Source organism: Siphateles boraxobius, unplaced genomic scaffold (assembly GCF_051911475.1).
Source record: "Siphateles boraxobius isolate OS27281-9 unplaced genomic scaffold, OSU_SipBor_1 56, whole genome shotgun sequence".
Lineage (NCBI taxonomy): Eukaryota > Metazoa > Chordata > Actinopteri > Cypriniformes > Leuciscidae > Siphateles > Siphateles boraxobius.
In genome coordinates, this window is record NW_027509182.1 from 2,445,403 (window position 1) to 2,467,412 (window position 22,010).

Below are 22,010 nucleotides of genomic sequence, written 5' to 3' on the forward strand. Positions count from 1 at the left end.
CTGAGGAGCCAAGACTGAGCTCAGGCGATCCCCGCGGTACAGCGGAAAGTGGCGGGCAGACGTAACGTCTCCGTTCCCTACTCAGGGAACGAGGGTTACATACGTAACCGAGACGTTCCCTTTCGTTGTCACTCCGAGTTACGTCGGATGACGACGAATGGGGTTACCAGTCTAATCACGCCACCTTCTCAGCTGTCTTCCAGTGCCCTGCGTAAATCTGAGATCCCTGTCGTGCGACTGGCACGGACGAAGGACTCCTATTTAGCACAGGAATACCAAGGTACACTGGGGAGCATATCCCAAAGTTTAGGGGAAATATGCAATTACTGCCAACCCAGAGGGGGGGGACTTAGAGAATACACATATGACCCGAATGAGACATATGGAGAACACTGGGGTGTCCAGCCGCAGGTGGAATATTTCAACCCCAGGGGAGGCAAGGTGGCTTGCCAAGGGAAAGACACATGCTCAAGAGGCTTACAGTGGAAATACACATGTGGGGGTCGCTCAGGGGAGGGACCATGCACACGGGAGGCACCTAGCCGACGCACAGGCAATAGACACTGGCGCCAACGTCAGGAGTGCTGGAGGAACTCAGGGCTTTTCGGGGAAGCTAACCTGAGGAGAATATCGCACGTATCCAGTCCGTGGAGTGGAATGGCGAGCAAGCGAAGACACCTGAGCGGGTCCAGTACTAGCTGGTTGAAGCGAGTACATGAGAGGACACTGGCTCCACTCGGAGATTGTAGAATCTGGCGAATGTGTTAGGTGTCGCCCAGCCTGCAGCTCTGCAGATGTCTGTTAGCGAGGCGCCATGCGCTAGAGCCCAAGAGGATGCCACACTCCGGGTGGAGTGGGCGGTCACACCAAGGGGGCACGGTCGACCTTGCTGCTGGTATGCCAAGGCAATGGCGTCCACTATCCAGTGACAACCTTTGCTTGGAGAGAGCCTTTCCCTTCAGCTTCCCACCATAACAGACAAAGAGCTGGTCTGAGGTCCTGAAACACTGCGTCCTGTCTACATAGGCGCGGAGGGCGCGTACTGGACAGAGCAGTGCCAAGGCTGGGTCTGCCTCCTCCGGGGGCAGCGCTTGCAGGTTCACCACCTGGTCCCGGAAGGGAGTGGTAGGAACCTTGGGCACATATCCAGGCCGGGGTCTCAGGATCACGTGAGAGTAAGCCGGCCGAAATTCGAGGCACGCTTCGTCAACGGAGAATGCATGCAAGTCCCCCACCCTCTTGATGGAGGCCAATGCAACCAGGAGCGCTGTCTTCATAGACAGGAACTTAAGCTCCACTGATTGCAAAGGCTCAAAGGGAGCACTCCGCAGGGCAGTTAGAACCACTGAGAGGTCCCAAGAGGGAACGAGAGGAGGACGAGGAGGATTCAGTCTCCTTGCTCCTCTCAGGAACCTGATGATCAGGTCGTGCCTTCCAACAGACTTACCTTCGACTGGGTCATGGTGTGCGGCAATAGCGGCAACATAGACTTTCAGGGTGGAGGGAGACAGCCTTCGCTCCAGCCTATCTTGAAGGAAGGAAAGCACGACACTAATCGAACATCTCCGGGGGTCTTCTTGAAGAGAAGAGCACCAGTTGACGAAGAGGTTCCACTTCAACGCGTAGACGTGTCTCGTGGACGACGCTCTAGCGGAAGTGATGGTAGCCGCCACCGTAGGTGGAAGGGTACTCAAACCTGCTTCGTCCCGTCCAGGAGCCACACGTGGAGGTTCCAAAGATCGGGACGAGGGTGCCATAGGGTGCCCCGTCCCTGAGAAAGGAGGTCCTTCCTCAGGGGAATCGGCCAGGGAGGTGCTGTCGCGAGGAGTACTAGTTCGGAGAACCAGGTCCGGGCGGGCCAGTATGGCGCGACCAGAATGACCTGCTCCTCGTCCTCCCTGACCTTGCGCAGGGTCTGCGCAAGAAGGCTCACTGGGGGAAACGCATATTTGCGGCCCCGCGGCCAGCTGTGCGCCAGTGCATCCGTGCCGAGCGTGCCCTCGGTCAGGGAATAATACAGGGCGCGATGGGTCGAGTCGTGAGAGGCAAACAGATCTATCTGTGCGTCCCCGAACTGGTCCCAAATCAGCTGAACCGACTGGGGATGGAGTCGCCAATCTCCCGGGAGGGGCTGAAGCCGTGAGAGCTCGTCGGCTGCACAGTTCAGGGCTCCGGGGATGTAAATGGCATGAAGCGACCTCAGATGCTTCTGACTCCATATGAGGAGGTGGCGGGCGAGTTGCGACATACGGCTGGAGCGTAGACCACCTTGATGGTTGATGTACGCTACAGTGGCGGTATTGTCTGAACGGACTAGTACGTGTTGGTTCTTGAGCACGGCCCGGAAGCGGCGCAGAGCAAGACGTACGGCCAGCAACTCGAGGCAATTGATGTGCCAGAGGCAGCGGGGTCCTGTCCAGGAACCCGCGGCAGAACGTCCATTGCACATGGCACCCCAGCCCGTGGAGGAGGCATTTGTCGTTACAACAAAATGCCGCGAAGCTCGTTCCAGGGGCACTCCGGCCCGTAGAAAACTGAGGTCCGACCACGGGGTGAAGGTCTGACGGCAGGACGGAGTAACAGTTACTCGGAAGGTGCCGTGTTGCCATGCCCACCTCGGGACTCGGTCGCGAAGCCAAAGCTGAAGCGGTCTCATATGAAGCAATCCGAGCGGTGTTGCCACGGCTGCAGATGCCATATGCCCCAGGAGCCTCTGAAAGAGTTTCAGTGGAACCGTACTCTTGCCCTCGAACTGTCTCAGGCAAGTCAGCAGTGACTGCGCGCGCTCGCTCGTAAGCTGCGCGGACATGGCGACCGAGTCGATGTCCATACCGAGAAAAGAGATCCTCTGCACGGGGCAAAGTTTGCTCTTTTCCCAGTTGACCCGAAGGCCCAGACGAGCTAGGTGCCGGAGCACTAGGTCCCTGTGTTCGCATACCTGGTCTCGAGAGTGAGCTAGGATCAGCCAGTGGTCGATGTAGCTCAGGATACGAACCCCGTGTTCCCGAAGGGGAACAAGGGCTGCCTCGACGACCTTCGTGAAGACGCGAGGAGACAGGGCTAGCCCGAAAGGGAGAACCGCGTACTGGTATGCCTGCCCCTCGAAGGCAAACCGAAGGAACGGTCTGTGTCGAGGGAGAATGGAGACATGAAAGTAGGCGTCCTTCAGGTCGATTGCTGCAAACCAATCCTGGGGCCGCACACATCCGAGAATGTGTTTGGCAGTGAGCATCTTGAACGGCAGCCTGTGAAGGGAACGGTTCAGCACACGCAGGTCCAGGATTGGTCGTAACCCACCGGTTTTCTTGGGGACAATGAAGTACGGGCTGTAGAAGCCGGTCCTCATCTCGGCCGGAGCGACGGTCTCGATCGCACCCTTCGCCAGCAGGGTGGCGATCTCTGCTCTCATGATAGGGGCGTTGCCACCGACCAAAGTGGAGCGGACTCCCCTGAAGCGGGGAGGAGACCGCGCGAACTGAATCGCGTAGCCGAGCCTGATCGTCCGTGCGACCCAGCGGGACAGGAGGGGGAGCTCTAGCCAGGCTCCCAAAAACTGTACCAGCGGGGTCATACGGACCACAGACTTCCCACCGATGGTGCAGCAGGGCGGAATGACTGGCCCGGACGTGGACGGCATAGCGGCCCGGTGTGGGGGCACAGTCATTAACCGCGCCCTGACAGAGGAGACCAGGGAAGGAAGAACGTTCCACGGGGGTCTGCTCTGCCAGGGGGCTGGCGACAGAGGCGGAAGGGAGCGGCACGGTCCGGGGACGGCGCGCACTGCCAGCCGGCTCTGGGACAGAGGGGGACGAGGGGTGCACGGCTCGGAGGCGGCGCACCGTGTCGTCCGAGAACTCTGTGTGCTCAGGGATGGGAATGTTACTTCTTTCTTTAACCACATTAGGGTGCTGCCCACCCGTGGGTGAGCAGCGGGGAGTGGAGAACAAAAGATTCTCCCCCGGCCCTCCACCGGGGGAAGGAGTGGTCCTGCTACCATCTCCTGAGAAGTAATTTTCAGCATCCCTGAGCAGCCCGTCTCAGGAGCGCCGCTTGGCCCGGCGTTTAGCGGGGGGCGGGGCTGGAGAGGGCTGGGGCGCCTTCTTACGGCTTCCTCCGCGACCGGGCCTGGGTGGAGGCTGCTGCTTGGGCCGGGCGGGAGGGGCGGGAGCCGCAGGAGGGCGCCCTTGGCGGCGAACAGACTGAGGGATCTGCCCGGTCGGCTGGGTGGAGGCAGCAGCGGGCCGTCGGGGCAGAATGTGCCTAATGGCCTCAGTCTGTTTCTGGGCGGTGGAGAACTGTTGGGCGAAATCCTCCACCGCACCGCCGAATAGGCCGGCCTGGGACATGGGGGAGTCGAGCAGGCGAGAGCGCTCAGCGTCCCGCATGTCAGCCAGGTTCAGCCACAAGTGTCTCTCCTGGACCACAGCTGTGGACATCACCAGACCCAGGGAGCGTGCGGTCACCTTCGTCGCCCGGAGGGCGAGGTCGGTGGCGGCGCGCAGCTCATCGAAGAGCCCTGGGTCCGTCCTACCCTCGTGCATGTCCCTTAGCATCTGGGCCTGATAGACCTGCAGAGTGGCCATGGCATGCAAAGAGGCAGCCGCCTGTCCCGCCGCTCTGTAGGACTTCGCCACTAGGGTAGACGAGAACCTACAGGCCTTGGATGGGTGCTTAGGCTCGCCGCGGGAAGAGGCACTCTGAGGACACAACAGCATCGCAACAGAGCGCTCAACCGGGGGGAGCCCAGTGTACCCACGGGCGGCTGCCCCATCGAGGGGAGGAAAGGCGGATGAAATCAACGAGCGGTCGCGGGAAGACATGGGAGTCTTCCAGGACTTCGAGATTTCATCATGCACGTCCGGGAAGAAAGGTATTGGGGCAGGCTGAGGACGGGAAGCCGCAGCTGCACCCAAAAACCAATCGTCCAGCCGCGAGCGCTCAGGACAGGGTGGAGGGTTCCACTCCAAACCAATGCTCGCGGCCGCCCGGGAAAGCATGGCCGTCATCTCTGGATCAGACTGAGCCACAACCGTATTCACACCCGAGGGTGGCAGCTGTGACGAGTCGTCACTTCCAGACGAATCAGACCCGCCTAGTGATGCTGCGATCGACATCGCATCTTCCTCTGGAGCGCCAAAGGACACCCGCGGGACCTCAAAGGACGGTCCCGCGATGATCCCCTGAACGCTCGCTGGTTGCAACACTGGAGAAGGTGCTGCGGGGCACGGACACATAGTCGGCGCTTTGTTCCACACAGTCACCCTCAGATCACCCTGGCCACCAGCCGAAGTAGAGCCTCTCGAGGAGGCGCTAGATCGGGGTGTGGATGAGGGGACTCTCACTCTTGCGAGATCCTTGAGTCTCGATCTAAGTGTTGCGATGGTCATGTTCCCACAGAAAGAACATGACTCATCCACGAGCGCTGCTTTAGCGTGATCAAAGCCCAAACACACCAAGCAGCGCTCGTGCCCATCAGAGTCAGACACCAGTCGACCGCAACCAGAAGTGCACGGGCGAGGCATCTTTAAAAAGACGTGCCGCGTGCAAGCTCTTTTTGTGAGAGAAACTCAGTGCTGAAGCGCCCGCGGAGAACACACTCGCTGGCAAACCACGCTCAGATAAGCAGGAAGTGTGCACTCGCCGGGAGATCGCCGTCACACCAACACTGGAGAGTTGCTCGTCTCGTAAGAAGCTGACAATCAGAGATAGCTTAAGGAGTGAAGAATTACACTTGGCTCCGAAGCGAAAACATATCTGCCTGTTGCTGGCGTCCTCCTTTTATACCCACGAGGTGGGGCGGAGTTACGTCATGCAAATTCCGCAGACCCATGGCATTTCTTTGCCATTGGCTCGTTTTGTAATACTCGAAGTTGATAGGCTTTCTAAGCGAAACCCCATTCGTCGTCATCCGACGTAACTCGGAGTGACAACGAAAGGGAACAAAATTTTCAAACCATTAGTTGTCACAACGATACTGTCTCTCACAGATCACTAGTAGAGAGAAATCGTACTCAGTTACGTACGTAACCTCGGTTCTCTCTAGAAGAGGGAACGAGTATTGCGTAAATTGCTTACGCTACGGGTAAAGTCATCTTTTCTCGAGATATGAAGCCAAAAAATTATCCTTAATTTTATATTTATTGTCAACGCAGTGCAGCAGCTAGCAGACCTAGAGCAGGCTTTCTAGCGTGCTCATTGGCTGCTTTGCAGCTACTGCAGCAGCCTACAACTGAGCAGGGCGTGACGTCACGCCTAATGAGGGCTCTTCGCCCTCTACGCATCACAGCCCGCCAGAATGGGAGTGGCTTAGCGTATAAAAGTACGGCTCGGAGGCTGCTTCTCTGGTTTTCATCGACTTAAGTGAAAGTCGCTCGTGGCGCCAGCACGGCAGGTTACGCAATACTCGTTCCCTCTTCTAGAGAGAACCGAGGTTACGTACGTAACCGAGTACGTTCTCTTACGAGAGGTTCTCTGGTATTGCGTAAGTTGCTTACTCTACGGGAACCCCTTGTCAACGGCGTGCGCGCCAAGCATCCACTTCATGAGTCCCAGGGAATCCCGGGGAACATAGATAAGTGGGAATCAGGCGGCCAGCAACATGGGCCAGCACATATACATAAGCACCCATAGGAAATACAGAGCGGCATTGCCGTCTATATAAAGCATATCAACCCATATAGTGCAGCTCAACCAGGAGAGATAAGTTACGTGAGAGTAGTCTGCGCATGATCAGATCTGGGCAGAACATACATCCCACTCATACTGACAGAAGTCTAGCCTGCAAGGCGGGAACTTCCAGGTTATAAAACCTACCAAATGTGGACGGGGAGGCCCAGTCCGCCGCCTCACAAATGTCATGAATGGAAATCCCACTGGACCAAGCCCACGACGAGGCCACGCCCCTAATGGAATGTGCCCTGATGCCCAAAGGGCATTGCAGACCTTTAGACACGTAAGCATTCGCTATAGCGTCCACTATCCATCTGGATAGACTCTGTTTCGAGGCGGCGAGACCCTTGGTGCGCCCACCAAATTAAATAAAGAGCTGCTCCGAGCGCCTGAAGGGAGCGGAGCACGTAATGTAAGCCCTCAGCGCCCTGACAGGGCAGAGGAGACAAACATCGCTCTCACTAACAGATGCTGGCAGAGCCGATAGAGAAATGACCTGTGCTCTGAAGGGAGTGCCCATCACCTTAGGGACATAGCCATGTCTAGGCTTGAGGATGACTTTAGAGTCATTTGGTCCAAACTCAAGACACGCAGCGCTAATGGATAGCGAGTGTAAATGCACCACATGTTTAACTGATGACAGAGCTGTCAGAAAAACGGTTTTGAGCAAGAGGTACTTTAGGTCCACGGAATCTAGCAGTTCGAAGGGGTAGGACCAAAGAAAGATCCCATATAGGAACCGACGGGGGTCGCGGGGGATTCATCCTCCTGGCTCCCCTGAGGAAGCGAATGACCAGCTCGTTCCTTCCTATTGACTTGCCGTGCGTTGACTCAGCGAACACTGCAACGGCCGCCACATATACTTTAGGCGTGGAGAAGGACCTGCCTCTGTCCAACAGCTCCTGAAGGAAGCTAAGCAACCATGATACCCACATGTTCCGTTTCCGTGATCCTCTTGATTACCTGTGGCAACAGAGAGACCGGAGGGAAAGCATAAAGTGGGCGGCTGGACCAGATTTGGGCCAGCGCGTCCTCATTCTTCGAAAAGAACATCGGGCAGTGAGCGTTGTCTTTTGACGCAAACAGGTCGACTTTCGCTTTGCCGAAAAGGCGCCATAGCAACAGGACTGTGTGGGGGTGCAGGGACCTATCCCCTGGGGGAATGTTGTCCCTGGACAGTTTGTCTGGTCCGTCGTTCAGCTGGCACATGCGCAGCTCTCAGCGAGCGCAAAAAGTGCTGAGACCATACGAGGAGGTGACGTAGGGAACGAGGGTTACACACGTAACCGAGACGTACTTTATTTATAATATCCAACATTGTGATCAAATTCCAACAGCAATCCTGTACAGGACCTTTTAACATGGCCATTTTGTGTTTTTAACTGATGTGAGTTTGTTTTCATGGGGGTGTAATATTTTAGGGTCATGTCATTGTACAGCTGCAGGTCTAGAGTTATGTAATCGCTGTGCTGAAGGCTACCTGATGGAGAACTGGAGATGTGTGTCCTCCTGCAGTGAAGGTTTCTACGCTGTACAACCGATCTCTGACAGCACAGACACTCAGAGCACCTGTGAGAGGTGTGTGTGTGTGCTACAACCTCTCATCTCTTCAACATGTATCATCATCTCTTATCACTAGTTTGATTCTGTGTGTATATGTGCAGGTGTGATGTGAGCTGTCTGGCCTGTGTCGGGCCAGGTAAAGGAAACTGCAGTGAGTGTGAACATGGACACACACTTCAGGATGGTGTGTGTTTACTCAGCCACAACTGTGTTGATGGTAAGTTCTGGTTCTTTCAACCAGAGTATGCAACCTGTTTATGCAAAGTACTGTGAAGTTGTTGTAACATTTTAGATATAATTGCAATTAATTTATTTTTGTTTTTAAAGGGGAATATCAGGATGAGAGTGGAGAGTGTCAGTCATGTGATGTGTCCTGTCATAAATGTAAAGGTCCAAAGAGTGAGGACTGTCTCAGCTGCTCCAACACACAGTAAGAACCCGATTTTCAACAGTTTATTACCTGCTAAAAAGACTCCAATGCTGGTCCCAAGTATGGGATTCTGTTGGCCAGGCTTTTTAAAATCGGCGTATCAGAATATTTTTTCAAGGATCTTGTGACTGTCAGGGTTACAATATGATCTGTTTTTGTCTTTGTTTTCATTTAGTTCAGTTTCTGTTTGGCTGTTTTCCTTTGACCCAGTTTTCCCATGTGTTACATTGATTGTTAAGTGGTTGTACATTCTCCTAGATTTCCTCCTTGTGGTGTGTTGAGTATTATATTAAAAGTCTACTTGAGTATCTCGTTAATCGTGTGCTTAATTACAGCCACCTTCCAGTGACAGTGACATTGAAGACTGGAATAATGGCTGCTGAAAATCTAGCTTTTTTCACCACTCGAATACATTATATATTAAAATGTATTCAAACATAAAATAGTTATTTTAAATTGCAACAATATTTTACAATATTTCAGTTTTTACTGTATTTTTTATCAAATAAATGCGCCATTGGTGAGCATAAGAGACCTCTTAAAAAATAGATTAAAAATCGTAATTATTACAAACATTTATTGGTGAAGTTTTTAATATCTTGGCAAAGTAATGAAGGAATATATGTTGTTATTGTTACTTATACAGGATATATTCACAATATATAAAAGTGAATTGTGAGAAGTCATTTGCTGGGTCACAGGAGGTGAGAATAGAGACAAACAGTTGGTCATTCAGTCAGTTAACAGTTCAAACAAAAGTAATTTTCTAATAATGTACATTTCCTCTGTCCTGCTCTTGTAGATGGCTGGATGAGGGACGTTGTGTGGTCAGCTGCTCAAATGGGAAGTACCCATCCAGTGGACAGTGCCACCTCTGTGACCACACCTGTGCCCAGTGCCTTGATGCTGGTCCTGCCAACTGTACCAGCTGTGATACAGGTCAAGATTAATTTCTCATCTAAGTCCAAATTGCTGCTGTTTTAACAACTCAACTAAATTGTGCAACTGACAGAAACCAATTCATGTTATTTCTAAGAGCTCCCAAATGAAAACTTGCCAAGCACCAAATGTGAGTAAAAAATGGGCTTCATAATACAGTCTGACATTTGCTGTTCAGACTTAAGCAAATTAAATCAAAGAGATAAAATTGGTTTAATGGTCCAGTGTGACTGTTTCAAATATTATAGAAAATCTTTACCTTAGCTGATAATTTACCTTTATTTTGGAAGATAAAAAAAAAGATTTTCTATCATGATCGAATCTCCACAATTTCATTCCTGGCTTTAAGCCAACAAAATGAAACTAGGAGAAAATCATGATGGCCTCACTGTTTATTGACAGGTGGTGAGAGATTGGCAAGTATATGATGTTTTAAGTGACACAATGACCTGCAGTATTTGTTGCAAATACACAAACGTGATAATATTTATGACCAATATTTTTTTTTCTCCATTTACAGTATGTGTCCCTGTGTGTATAAATTTGTGTATGTGCTTGTATTATGTGTGCTGTAGATAAGTTTGGGATGGACCGGCACCTGTATAATGGCGAGTGTGTGGATGCGTGTCCTCAGGCTCATTTCCACACAAAGTTGAAGGCATGTGAGCCATGTCCTTCACACTGCAAACTCTGCTCCTCAGCCACACACTGCATCAGGTGTGACGATTCCTTCTACCTCAATGATGGTCTCTGTAATAAACCGGGGTGTGGTGAAGGTATGGATTTTTGTTCAGATTTGTTAAAACACACAAAAAAGAGATATTTAGCACAATGTCCAAGCTGCTCTTTTTTTGTTTTTTTTGTTAGAACACACAAGGAAAAGAGAAATATCAAGCATATAACGTCAGTTCTAGCAGGTCACGTTAGTCAAGCTCGCATCAGCTGACTCTCAGCTGATCCACATCTACCTGTAGGAAAATGACACCTATCACTGTATACATATAGAAGATCCTTCAGTATTATTAGCAGATATTGCGTTTCTCAGGAGCTAATTACCCTCCTCCATCCCCAGCTCCTCCTCTCGTCAGGCAGGATTTGGCATTCTGATTCCCCTTGAATCAGAATAAATTCCTGAATTAAGATGTACTTTAAAATCTTGAATTAATGATATCTGCAATACATTCATGTTGTTTCCGTTCTGTTTACCCTAAGGGGGGTTATTGCTGCTCTCCCTGCTCTTATCCATGCTAGGCTGCATGGATGCGCAGGGAGTTTTTGCCCAGAACAGAACCATACCGCCAATCCTAACTGAATGCTAATATTCAATCGTATTTGACGATATTGGTCCTGACAGAATTAGCACAATGTCAAAGCTGCTCTTATTTATACAATGAAATTTTTAATTTCAGGGTGAAATATTCCTTTAAATATTATTAGTGCTAGGCTTTGGGCTTATTTTTCGCTTTCAGGATAGACTTCAATCAATGCAGTTAATTAGATTATGTGTGTGTGTGTTTTAGGGGAGGTGGAAGACCCAGAATATGATGACTGCATGTCATGTGAAGAGGGATGTAATAAGTGTGTTCTCTGTAAGTTCAGCAGTTTTTTTTGAGAGAGATTTATTGTGTACAGTTCTGCTATGCTAATTTATAATTTAGAAGGGTTTCTGTTATGTGGGTTGAGAACAGGCATATGTTAACTGTTCTATATATTGCCATACTCGTTCGGTATGGTTCCACTAGTAAAAATAATTTACATGAGATTACATGATAATTTTAAGTAAAATGTTTGAATTAGCTTCCTCAAATATTTTTTGTTAAGAGCAATTAAAATATATGAGTACAAAACAAAAATCTGTCAGTTCCCTTTCGTTGTCACTCCAAATTACGTCGGATGACGACGAATGGGGTTTCGCTTAGAAAGCCTATCGACTTTGAGTATTACAAAACGAGCCAATGGCAAAGAAATGCCATGGGTCTGCGGAATTTGCATGGCCCAACTCCGCCCCACCTTGTGGGTATAAAAGGAGGACGCCGGCAACATGCAGATATGTTTTCGCTTTGGTGCCAAGAGTATCTCTTCACTCCACAGCCATTTCTGACTTCACTCTACGAGACGAGCCACTCTCCGGTGTTGGTGTGACGGCGATCTCCAGCGAGTTCACACTGCCTGCTGATCTGTGCAGTGATCTGCCAGTGAGTGTGTTTCTCCTTGCTCGCTTCAACATTGCAGAGTTTTTTCCTCTCACAAAAGAGCTCGCAACGCGGCAGGTCTTTTTAAAGACGGCTCGCCCGTTCATTTCTGATTGCGGCCGACTCATTTCCAATTTTGATGGGCCCATTCTCTGCTCTGCCTGCTTGGGCTTGATCACGCTAGAGCAGCGTTTGTGGATGACTCACGTTCTGCTCGCGGGAACGTGACCATCGCACCATTACGGTCGAGACTCAATGATCGTTCGAGAGAGAGTCCCCTTATCCACACCCCGTTCTAACACTCTCCACGTGAGGTGATACTTCGGCTGGTGGCCAGGGTGACCTGAGGGTGATGGTGTGGAACAAGGCGCCGACTATCCGTCCGTGCCCGACGCCCCCCTCTTCATTGACGCAACCCGTGAGCGATCACGGTACACCCGCGGGCCTGTCTTCGGACCCCCCGCAGGTTTCCTTTGACGTTCCAGAATCAGATCTGTTGTCCATCGCTGCATCACAGGACGGGCAAGAATCTTCAGGAAGTGAAGATTCGACCGTGCTGCCACTTTCGGGTGGGCATATGGCATTTGTCGAGTCAGATCCTGAGATGACGGCCATGCTTTCCCGGGCCGATGCGAGCATCAGACTAGAGTGGAACCTTCCACCCTGTCCTGAGCGCTCGCTGCTGGACGATTGGTTTTTGGGTGCGGCCGCTGACACCTGTCAGCGTCCACCCCAATATTTTTCTTTCGGATGTGCATCAGGAGATCTCGAAATCCTCGAAGACCCCATGTCTTCTAGCGATCCCTCGTTGATCTCCTCCGCCTTTCCTCCCCTCGACAGGGCCGCTGCCCATGGGCACACTGGGGTCCCCCCGGTTGAACGCTCTGTTGCGATGCTACTGTGTCCTCAGAGTGCTTCTTCTCGGCGCGATCCTAAGCACCTGTCCGAAGCCTGTAGTTTTTCGTCTACAATTGTGGCGAAATCCTATTGCGCCGCAGGACAGGCAGCAGCCTCACTGCATGCCATGGCCATTCTGCTGGTCTACCAGAGCCAGATGCTCACGGACATGCACGAGGGCGGCACTGACCCAGGGCTCTTTAATGAGCTGCGTGCCGCCACTGACCTTGCTCTACGAGCGACGAAAGTGGCCGTATGCTCCCTGAACCTATCCGATGTGCAGAACCCCCATATCCCAGGTCGGCCTCTTCGGTGGGGCGTTTGAGAGCTTCGTCCAACAGTTCTCAAACGACCATGAGCAGATCCCTCAGTCTGCCCACCGCCCAAGGCACCCTCCCGCGGCTCCCACCCCGGGCTGGCTCTGGATCCGCAGGGGGACGCCAGAATCTACTTCCGCTCTACCGCGGGGATCGCCTGAGTTCAGTCTCAGCTCCTCAGCAAAGAAACATATTTGCTGTTGCCGGCGTCCTCCTTTTATACCCTCGGGGTTGGGCGGTGTTCTGCAAATTCTGCAGACCCATGGCATTTCTTTGCCATTGGCTCGTTTTGTAATACTCAAAGTCGATAGGCTTTCTAAGCGAAACCCCATTCGTCGTCATCCGACGTAACGTCTCCGTTCCCTACTCAGGGAACAAGGTGTTACATACGTAACCGAGACGTTCTGCTCACTGAAACTTTATGTAACTTATAACCTCAACTTTTTTGAGTTATGCCAGGTTATTTGGCTTTACAGTGAGTGTTTTAGAATTTAGTAATCACTACAATAGTATTATATTAGTATGATCATACTTTGGATTAGTTTTCTGTTGGAGCACATGGCTGACTTTATTGTTAGTTTGCCATGTGCTCTTCGGAATTTCAACAAAATGTCTTAAGTAAAAAAAGACAAAAAAGTAGTTTTAGAACATAATTGGTGGATGCAACAAATTGTTTTGACTTCACATTCCAACGTGAACTACAGTAGTCAACATTTGAAATGAATTGGATCAAAGTTAATCAAAGTTGTCCTAGGACAAGAACGGGTATTGTTCAAAATTCATGTATAACTTTGATGAAAGGTTTTGATCCACTTCAAATGTTCCTTCTACCCTTTTCAGATAATCCCAAACACTGTCTGTCCTGCATTGATGGATATTACAAGTAAGAAACATGATGTAACAGAACTATCTGCTGGCTTGTATGTGTATGTTCTTGTGAAAGATAGAATGGAAGGTTCTTTTACAGATGTGTGCCGCTCTGAGATGTGACTGAAATGCATTGTGTGTGGTACAGGTTTGAGGAGGGCTGCTATAAGAACTGTCCTGCTAAGACATTCACAGTGGAGGAGACCATGAGCTGTGTTTCCTGTGAGCATGACTGTGTCAGCTGTGATGAAGATCAGTGCCACTGGTGTGAAGCTGACCTCTTCCTGTCAGGTTAGACTTAAAACGATTTGCATTCATAGTATACATTTTATCAGATCATGCATTTCCTTGGAATCAAACGTCTTCAAGGTCGAATCAAAGGTTATTCACAAGTTTAATGTACCCTACAGAAGGGAAGTGTGTTCAGGAATGTCCCGATGGTTTCTATGGTGATGAAGATTCTCAGGAGTGTGAGGAATGTCACTCAGACTGCAGTTCATGTAGTGGGCCGGAGGACAGTGACTGTGACAGCTGCACTGATGGACTGACGCTTGATAATGGAGCTTGTGTGTCTGAACAGGATGTCTGCCCTGCACAGACGTACCTCAATGGTGAGAGCAACACTCCCGAGAGTAAACATTTATTATTTAGAGACTTCTCGTTCATAGCTCCAGAAACTTAATTGAATATTAGTCTCATGGCATAGTCCAGATAATTTGGTCTCTGAAGATTTTTAATTCATATGAGTTCATATTGAATTCCATCCAATCTATCCATCCAATTTTAAAAGCCACTGTTAAAAGGAAGACTTTGGTATATTTAAGCTCAGGGATTGAAACTTAAGGGCAGAGGTCTTGGAGACCAGTGCTGCATTTCAAATCACATATTGTAATGTAGATACTACATTTGGTTTAAAACATAAAAAAGTGTGTTCTATATAGTAGGAATCTCTCTCAAAGTACATTCTCTCTTAAACTACACTTAAGTGGTCTTTATTCAATTAATATTTGAATGTGCAAGTACAGTTTTTTTTTCTACTTAAAGTACACTATATACATGCACATTTAAAGCAACACTATGTTGTTTTTGCGGTTTTTGCTCTCGGGGTCCCCCTACAGTTGGGAAACAGTATTGTCTTCTACTACTGTCGTAAAATCTGTCTTGGTTACACCAGAGGATACACGTGTGCATTTGTTGACAAGGCGAGTTCTCGCGGGCAGACTGCCAGCGTTGCATGTGAAATGTCTTCATCCCAGGTACAGTGGCATATATTTCAGCATGTCATATGAATATAATTTCATGGGTTTTATTTTTTTCAAATGTCAAAAGATCGCGTAGCTCACGCTCTCCCTCCAATAGTGATCCTGGTCCGGTCTTTTAATTTGTCACTCTCCCTTTTTCTTCTTTTAGTCTCCTCTGACAAAACCTTTGCCTTCTTCCTTTTAGTTGTTGCTTCGGTCATTGCAACAACATACAGACGGGTATCAAATGCTAGTTGGGCTTACGTCAGAATCTGAGGAAGTGGGGGAAGTGACGTATGCCGTAAAGCAGTCGAATTTTGTAGGTTTTTTTTGTGCTCGGGTTACTACCCGAAACCTGAAGTTACATAGTGCCAGTAAAAGCAATACAGACACTGTCAGGCTACGGCAGACATTACATTCAACCTATTGTAAGTCGATGTACCATCTCAAGGGTCTTGGAAATATATAATGAAGGTTTAAAAACGACATAGTGTTGCTTTAAAACAATTAAGCACATTTCTTTTTGACAAGGGATGGTTCAGTTATAAAATTTTTGCTGGTTATCATCTTTCAGATGATGCGGAATGTGAGGCCTGTCATGCTTCATGCAAATCCTGCTCGGGGAAAATGATGACTCAATGCAACACATGTGTCAAAGGTACAACATTTGCAACTCAATGAAAAATATGATGGATGGAAAAATCTTTGGTTGGATGCATGAAGGCTTGGATGAATGTGAATAGACTTTATGTATGTGTGTTTCAGGTCGATATCTGACTGCAGATCAGAAGTGTGTGGCACGATGCCCAACGGGCAGATTTGGCAGCAAGGAAAGTGGGTACTGCGAGTATTGCCCACAAGGTTGTACCCAGTGCCAGGACGAACAGCTCTGCACACGCTGCCAGTCAGCACGTAAAAGCCTTCTTTATTTGCAGGCTGGCCAATGTGTGCGCAAGTGCACTAGGTTAGAACCATTTACAGACACTTAAAGTATGTAATGCAGATGTAAAAAGAATACCTGAAAACCACATTAATAAAGTATACAAAATATTGTACTTAAGTATTGTACTCGTACTGAATGTAGGCTCAAAATCCTCAACTGCCAAGAGACATGCTAGTGAAAAAGAAGGGTTTCACTTTATTTTGATGGTTCCTTTAACACATTCTGTTGACTATAAATAATGTTACAGCTACATATCTACCAACTCTCATTAGAGTGTTAGTAGAGTATCAGTAGACTGGTAAGGTTAAGGTTAGAATATGTTGACATGTAGTTGCAAAGTTACTTATAGTCAGTAGAATATCTGTTGGAGGACCATCACAATAAAGAGTTAGCAGATATTAAGCAGCCAGTCTACTAATACTGTAATTGGTTGACGTGTAGTTGTAAAGTTACTTATAGTCAACAGAATGTTCAAACGGGACCATCAAAATAAAGTGTTACCAAAATTGCAATAAATCGAGTAAGGGTAACGCATTGGTGTTAAATCAAATCAATTACACTATTTACAACTTAAATTAAATAAACAACTTAAATTACTTAAAGTCCCCCTGTAGTCAATAATTGTATCCCTTAAAATTCATCTTTGATCACCAAAATGACAAATTTAAAGATCTTTCCTTGAAAAAAGAATTCTTCATGCCTGAAAATAGCTTGAACGTAGCTTTACACCATTGCCTCATATAGTAAAGGTGCTGGTCATATAATTAGAATAACATCAAAAAGTTTATTTATTTCATTAATTCCATTCAAAAAGTGTAATTTGGATATTATATTCATTCATTACACACAGACTGATATATTTCAAGTGTTCATTCCTTTTAATTTTGATTATTATAACTGACAACTAATGAAAACCCCAGACTCAGTATCTCAGAAAATTAGAATATTGTGAAAAGGTTCAATATCGAAGACACCTGGTGCCACACTCTAATCAGCTAATTAACTCAAAACACCTGCAAAGGCCTTTAAATGGTCTCTCAGTCTAGTTCTGTAGGCTACACAATCATGGCGAAGACTGCTGACTTGACAGCTGTCCAAAAGACGACCATTGACATCTTGCACAAGGAGGGCAAGACACAAAATGTCATTGCTTAAGAGGCTGGCTGTTCACAGAGCTCTGTGTCCAAGCACATTAATAGAGAGGCAGAGGGAAGGAAAAGATGTGGTAGAAAAAAGCAAGAGGGATAACCGCACCCTGGAGAGGATTATGAAACAAAACCCATTTAAAAATGTAGGGGAGATTCACAAAGAACAGACTGCAGCTGGAGTCATTGCTTCAAGAACCACCACGCACAGACGTATGCAAGACATGGGTTTCAGCTGTCGCATTCCTTGTGTCAAGCCACTCTTGAACAAGACACAGCATCAGAAGCGTCTCGTCTGGGCTAAAGACAAAAAGGACTGGACTGCTGCTGAGTGGTCCAAAGTTATCTTCTCTGATGAAAGTAAATTTTGCATTTCCTTTGGAAATCAAGGTCCCAGAGTCTGGAGGAAGAAAGGAGAGGCACAGAATCCACGTTGCTTGAAGTCCAATGTAAAGTTTCCACAGTCAGTGATGGTTTGGGGTGGCATGTCATCTGCTGGTGTTGGTCCACTGTGTTTTCTGAGGTCCAAGGTCAACGCAGCCGTCTACCGGGAAGTTTTAGAGCACTTCATGCTTCCTGTTGCTGACCAACTTTATGGAGATGCAGATTTCATTTTCCAACAGGACTTGGCACCTGCACACAGTGCCAAAGCTACCAGTACCTGGTTTAAGGACCATGGTATCCCTGTTCTTAATTGGCCAGCAAACTCCCCCCAAAAAAAAAACAATGCAGAAGAGCTGAAGGTCACTATCAGAGCAACCTGGGCTCTCATAACACCTGAGCAGTGCCACAGACTGATCGACTCCATGCCACGCCGCATTGCTGCAGTAATTCAGACAAAAGGAGCCCCAACTAAGTATTGAGGGCTGTACATGCTCATACTTTTCATGTTCTTACTTTTCAGTTGGCCAACATTTCAAAAAATCCTTTTATTGTGATGGTCTTAAGTAATATTCTAATTTTCGGAAATACTGAATTTGGGATTCTATGAATATGCAAATTAGCCCCGCCTCCACTCACTCACACCAGCTCAGAGATCCACTCGTTGATGATCCCACGTTGATATGATTGTTTATAAGGTAGTTTGTGACGTCATAAACACCAGTGATTTCAAACTGCGTTTTTGAGACGGTCTTTGGTACACTGCAGTTTTAAAGAGAAAATACACAGCAATGATGTTGACTTGCGCATTTGCACATGGTTTGTCTTAAAGCATATGAAAACACCACATAGACATATAACCACAGGGGTACTTAAAACTTTAAAACAAATTTACTTTACATAGTTGTTGACACACTGCTGTTACGGTATGTTGTAGATATTGTATTAGATATAATTTTTTTAATCAAATGGTGTGTCTGCATGTCTGTAATTGTGTGTTCAGAGGATACCCTGTGGGTCAGGTGTGTAAGAGCTGTGCATCTGGTTGTACGTCCTGTGAGAAGAATGCAACACATTGTCTGAGCTGTGAGGAGATGCTGCTGCTACACAAACATCAGTGTGTGGCAAGCTGTCCGTCTGGACACACGTCGTGGAACGGGGAGTGTGTGCAGTGTCCAGAGAGCTGTGTTATTTGCTCTGAGGACAGCTGTACAGGTGAGAATAATTTTTTTTACAGATGTTGCATGTTTTCGTGAACTAATCCAAAAAGTTATAGTAACAAACATGTGTTATTGATGTGCCAACAGTCTTCTTCTACACTTCTTCTACAACTTACTTCTAAAGGGTGCAATTAATTTATAACCTATAGTACATATATTATGTTTCTTATTATTATATTATTCAGCAATGTTTTGACAAGATTTTTTAATTTTAGCACAATTTCTATATAATGTCTCTATATAGTGTTGATATGGCGACTAGTAAATGCAATCGTCAAGTTTCGTCATGCTAGCATTTTTGGAAATGTTTATACCGTTTATAACTAGCCCTATTCACCCGTATATCTCACTTTATCTTCAATTTTTCTGTCCTCCAACTCTAGAGTGTAAGGAAGACTTCTTCCTGCATCAGGGTCAGTGTATAGTGGTGTGTCCTGATGGATTTTTCGAGGACACGGATCAAGGCATTTGTAAACGTTGCCACACGGATTGTTTGTTATGTGATGGACCTGAATCGACCAATTGTGATGCATGTTTTGAACGTGACAGCACACTACACAACGGAGCATGTCTTTCCCCCTGTCCCTCACATACTTACAGAGAAAGCAGGTCCAGAGAGTGCATGGGTGAGACTACATTACTTTCCTTACTGTTGAAAATGTACTTGTTTTACTTACTGTAAAAAAATATTTAATATAAACCATAAAAGACTAAAAGTATAGGTTTAAAATAATTGTAACACTTTACATTAAGGTTTCATTTGTTAACATTAGTTAAAGTATTAACTAACTGTCACAACTGATGTGGTAGTTCTCAGAATGAAAACGAGGAAGATTAAATGCTAACTTTCTTTAATAAACATGAAGATAATACATAGCATGATAAGGCAGACAGAACGATCACACAAACTAGACGAGAACCGATAATGAACTTCTTCTTCTTTCAAGTTTAATGGCGGTTGGCAAACCAAACTTTAATGGTGCATTCCCGCCACCTACTGGATTGGAGTGTGGATAACGTTATGGTAGTAGTGACCTAAATCCTGTTACTTAAATGAGTGTCTTTTAAAAAATGAAATACTTCTTCATACATTTTAAATTTCTCCGGGCCATTACCTAATAATGCTTGTATAGAAAAAACTTCCATTTCCATTTTTCTTAATGCTTGAAATAATTTAAATCTTTCTCTTGCATAAGCCTCACATTTTAATGATACATGTTCTACTGTTTCCAGATTTTCGGAACTACATTTGTCACAATACCCAGTCTGGTGTTTCCCAATCCTGACCATACTTTGATTTAGTAGACAATGGCCAATATGCATTATTGAAATTATAACATCCTTCCTCCTATTTCCAAAATTTCTTCTTTCTAAACCAACTGTTTCTTGAATTTTGTATAAATGTCGACCCATATTTCCACTATCCCACTCCTTCTGCCATTTCTTCCTAATTTCCTTTGCTATTATACTTTTTATCTCAGTCTTACTCCATGCAATTTTAATATCAACTTCTTGAAATGTTATGGCCTGTTTGGCTAAACTATCCACCTCTTCATTTCCTGCCACCCCATTTGAGCTGGTATCCAAAGAAAAAGAATAATGATTCTCAATTCTCTGATTCTAAAAAGACTTTGAATATTTCAAAAATTAAGTCCTGTCTTGCTATAGAAGTACCACTTGCTAGACTTTCAATTGCAGATAAAGAGTCAGTGCATATAACTGATTTGATTGGCTGAACATCTTCGACCCACTGTAATGCTAATATAATTGCTATTAATTCTGATGTAAATACTGAGATGTGATCTCAAGTTCTTTCGAAATGTTAACTTTAAATTGCGGTATGAAAACTGCTGCAGATGTTATACCATAATCTGGATCTTTGGGCCATCGGTATATATCTGGATGGCACTATAATATCTATGATCTATGTAATCTTGTACCTTTACTCTATCCAGGATATTCTCCTCATTATGTTTGTCTTTGTGTAACTGGATATCTATAGAAGTTATTGGAAAAAAACAAGGAGGAATTGTTGGCAGAACCACACAAGTGGCAATATTAACATCTTTAATTATTTCTCTTGCCTCCTCATTAATAAACCATCCAAAACTTGTTCGGTTTTTTATAGTTATATTCCCAACAGTCACTTAAAACATTCTTAACTGGATGATTTTCCATTTGACCTTTTATGTTTGCCCAGTATCTCATTCTTAACTTAATCCTTCTCATTTCCAGTGGCATTACACCCAGCTCAACATTAAGTGATGCCTCTGGTGATGATCTTATTGCTCCACAACATATCCTTAATGCTTGATTCTGAATATGCTCCCCATTCAGCTCCAGCTAGATTTCATTATATTGATCACTTTTTTACATTTATCTATAATTTTCTATACATGTACTCTGAAATTTAATTTTGAGACCATCCATACTCTTAAAAACCTAACAACTGATTTCTGCTCCAATGTTTCTCTATACATTTTAATATTTATAGTAGGGTTCGTCTTCTTTTTTGAAAAACAAATTACTTGTGTTTTTGCCATAGAGAGCCTAAAGCCCCATGTATTAGCCCAGTTTTCTATCAATTTGACAGCATTTTGAACCTTTTCCTGTACAAACTTAACATTCCTACCTCTTTTCCATATTGCAGCATCATCAGCATATAAAGATATCCCTATCCCAGGTTCTATCTGAGAAAAAATGTCATTGATCATTAAGTTAAACAAAATTGGACTGCTAACACTTCCTTGAGGAGTTCCATTCTCGATTACATAAATCGGAGAATACTCACATCCCACTCTGACTTGAATAGTTCTATTTAACAGAAAGTTCATAACCCAGTTATACATTTTAACTTTTATTCCTATCATATCCAGCTTAATTAAAACTCCTTCCACAACATATCATATGCCTTTTCAACGTCAAGAAAGACACCTACCTTTTCAACTTCAAGAAAGACACCTACCAAAACTCCTTTATTAATCTGAGTCTTTCTTATGTCAGGTTCCAAACACAACACAGAATCCATAGTGTTTCTCCCTTTTATAAAGCCACTTTGGTAGGGGGTGAAGATATCCCTCCTCTCGATAACATAAACCAGCCTGCACATTACCGTATGCTCCATAATCTTGCATATATTTGAGGTTAGAGCTATAGGCCTATCAGAATCAGAATCAGAATCAGAAAGAGCTTTATTGCCAAGTGTG

At 46.3% G+C, this 22,010-nt stretch overlaps 1 protein-coding gene across 2 annotated transcripts in view; it reads left to right on the plus strand.

Moving 5' to 3' along the window:
* The window catches only part of pcsk5a (proprotein convertase subtilisin/kexin type 5a), a 59,246-nt gene that overhangs the window by 18,558 nt on the left and 18,678 nt on the right, over nucleotides 1-22,010 (plus strand). For both annotated transcript variants that reach the window (XR_013195643.1, XM_077206375.1), the window contains exons 19-31: nucleotides 8,109-8,247; nucleotides 8,334-8,449; nucleotides 8,560-8,662; nucleotides 9,465-9,601; nucleotides 10,177-10,377; nucleotides 11,122-11,190; nucleotides 13,848-13,890; nucleotides 14,023-14,165; nucleotides 14,285-14,485; nucleotides 15,690-15,773; nucleotides 15,881-16,079; nucleotides 18,588-18,799; nucleotides 19,188-19,430. Coding sequence is in view for 1 of the 2 variants with exons in the window: in XM_077206375.1 (XP_077062490.1) it covers nucleotides 8,109-8,247; nucleotides 8,334-8,449; nucleotides 8,560-8,662; nucleotides 9,465-9,601; nucleotides 10,177-10,377; nucleotides 11,122-11,190; nucleotides 13,848-13,890; nucleotides 14,023-14,165; nucleotides 14,285-14,485; nucleotides 15,690-15,773; nucleotides 15,881-16,079; nucleotides 18,588-18,799; nucleotides 19,188-19,430 (1,890 nt within the window). In the remaining variant the exon portion in view is untranslated. The remainder of the gene's footprint in view (nucleotides 1-8,108; nucleotides 8,248-8,333; nucleotides 8,450-8,559; nucleotides 8,663-9,464; nucleotides 9,602-10,176; nucleotides 10,378-11,121; nucleotides 11,191-13,847; nucleotides 13,891-14,022; nucleotides 14,166-14,284; nucleotides 14,486-15,689; nucleotides 15,774-15,880; nucleotides 16,080-18,587; nucleotides 18,800-19,187; nucleotides 19,431-22,010) is intronic.